This window comes from Dendrobates tinctorius, unplaced genomic scaffold (assembly GCF_039654945.1).
Source record: "Dendrobates tinctorius isolate UK_male_01 unplaced genomic scaffold, ASM3965494v1 ptg000213l, whole genome shotgun sequence".
NCBI classification, from domain to species: domain Eukaryota; kingdom Metazoa; phylum Chordata; class Amphibia; order Anura; family Dendrobatidae; genus Dendrobates; species Dendrobates tinctorius.
The window spans coordinates 1,280,257-1,282,500 of NW_027361880.1; the positions used below are offsets into that span (position 1 = coordinate 1,280,257).

A 2,244-nucleotide genomic window follows, 5' to 3' on the forward strand; every position below is an offset into this window, starting at 1 on the left:
TAGTAATTATTGTTCTCATAAACAACTGTAGTATTTTCTGTAAAATATTTTTTTTCATTAGGCATATTGTAAATTTATGTGCTGTTTCTGAAAATATTGTATCTAATAAGATGTAATGTTTATTGAAATGTTTTGGCTGACCTTCTGTAATAAGTTAATTTTTATTTTGTTTAACTAAGAGACTGTTAAATAGATCAAGACAATGAACCAATTACTTTAATTCTTCAGGTAAAACTTTAAAATGTTTCTGCTATATATTTTAGCCCCACTCTGCTTTAAGAGCTTGATAATATCCTCCAAGCATGAAGAAAAAATTTGCGTATCGTATTTAAGGAAAATAGTTAAGACACAAGTTTAAGTTAAGTCACAGATACATTGTCATAATAAAATTAAGGAAATCATCTAGTCTTCTTGTAATATTATATTCATTATTTTTTGTTTTAAACTGATTTTCCATTTTTTTCACAAATATGCATTTTTTTGTCCATGGAACATAAAAAACATTAATGAGATCATGTAAAATAAAAAAGTACCTGCATTTCACAGGTAACATAAATTTTACACCAAAGTCCAGCCCATTAAAATATTCTGATAATTTAAAGCTACTTGCCAGGTTTGTATTTGATATGTCAACTGTAAGATATATTAAAATTCTTTTTGTATAATTTTATTACTCAGGGAAAATACTAATGAATACTTATTAATCAATGGCAAATCAGACTAATGTGAAAGAATTTATTTTTTTGGGATTCTCTATTATTCAAGAATATCAGAAATGTTTGTACTTGTTTTTCTTGTTAATTTATGTCATAACACTTACTGTAAATATATCACTTATCATCATAATTCGGTTTGGCCAGCAACTTCACAAACCCATGTATTACTTTCTTGGCAATTTATCTTTTTTGGAATTGGGTTACATTTCAGTAACGGTTCCCAAATTGATAGTGGATATCCCAAGAAAGAGAAAAAGCATTTCTATTTCTGGATGCATGACTCAGCTTTTCTTTGTCACTTTCCTTGGAGCCACAGAGACCATCCTACTCGCAGTAATGTCCTTTGATCGATTTTTGGCGGTGTGTTACCCTCTGCGCTACACAAGCATCATGAGTCATAGGGTTTGCTCTATTCTTGCAGCTGCTTCCTGGGTCCTTGGCTTCCTGACTACGTCATTTCCAATTATCAAAATATCACAGTTACATTTTTGCCGTGCCAATGTTATCAATCATTTCTTCTGTGAAGCTGCTCCTTTACTAAAATTGTCTTGCTCTGACCCTTACTTCAAAGAACTGACCGTTATAATATGTGCATCATCCGTCATCCTTAGCTCACTTTTACTTACTATGATATCCTATGGGTATATTCTACAGACAATTCTGAGAATTCCATCTGCTACAGGAAAGCAGAAGGCGGCTTCTACCTGCGCTTCACACCTTATAGTGGTTACTACATTCTATTCCACAATGTTTGCAATGTACATTAAGCCCACGGCTAGTCAAGGATCTTTGAACAAAGTGCTGGCATTGTTCTATACTGTCTTCACTCCACTTGTTAATCCATTTATCTACAGTCTACGTAACAAGGAAGTTAAAGAAGCCCTTGTACTGTTCTTAAAGAAAAGAATGTTATAAATGTTTGGTGCTGATTTTCCTGCCAACATTACAGTGTATTGTACAGTATTCAACTAGTAGAAACATTACGCACAACTTGAAAGAATGAGGGGAAAATGCACACTATTTATACATACTTTGACAGATGCAGTTCTCTTTGTTTAATAATGAAGGCAACCATTAGAACCTATATAATTGGACCTATTATGAAAGTCACAAGCTTGTAAAAAAAGTATAATTGTCACAACTTGTCCAGGAATTGCTCTTGTGATGTCCACTTCTGTCACCAGGCGCCGCCAAATTCCTTTCACGGATAGTGTTGGTGATGGAGAATACATCAGGGACAGAAGCTCTGAAAAACAGGCTTTTTCCAGCCAGTGAGATTAGGGTGGCTGTTATCTGTAGTGCTATCCAGTCTGGCAGTATGGGTGCATGTGCTGTCCAGCTGGCATAATCAGCCACCTTCTTTTGCCTATTGGACGTCAACACAACCTACCAAAACTCCCAAATATAGCTAGTTCTTCCTCCGGTTTGTTGTTATTTTTCAGCTCCTGTTTCCGCTATATGTTTCTTGCTCTGATCTCGATCCACTTCCTTTACTGACTATCCTCCTGTCTTTTTGGATAATTCCAGT

At 34.6% G+C, this 2,244-nt stretch overlaps 1 protein-coding gene across 1 annotated transcript; it reads left to right on the forward strand.

The window, feature by feature from the left end:
* The first annotated feature begins 707 nt into the window (after positions 1-707).
* LOC141058644 (olfactory receptor 8H1-like) lies at positions 708-1,631 on the forward strand. The gene has a single exon (XM_073554836.1). The coding sequence runs from the start codon at positions 708-710 to the stop codon at positions 1,629-1,631; it is 924 nt and encodes a 307-aa protein (XP_073410937.1).
* Positions 1,632-2,244: the final 613 nt, after the last annotated feature.

Coding starts and splice junctions, on each gene's coding strand:
- LOC141058644 (XM_073554836.1), top strand. CDS start 708: ATGGCAAATCAGACTAATGTGAAAGAATTTATTTTTTTGGGATTCTCT.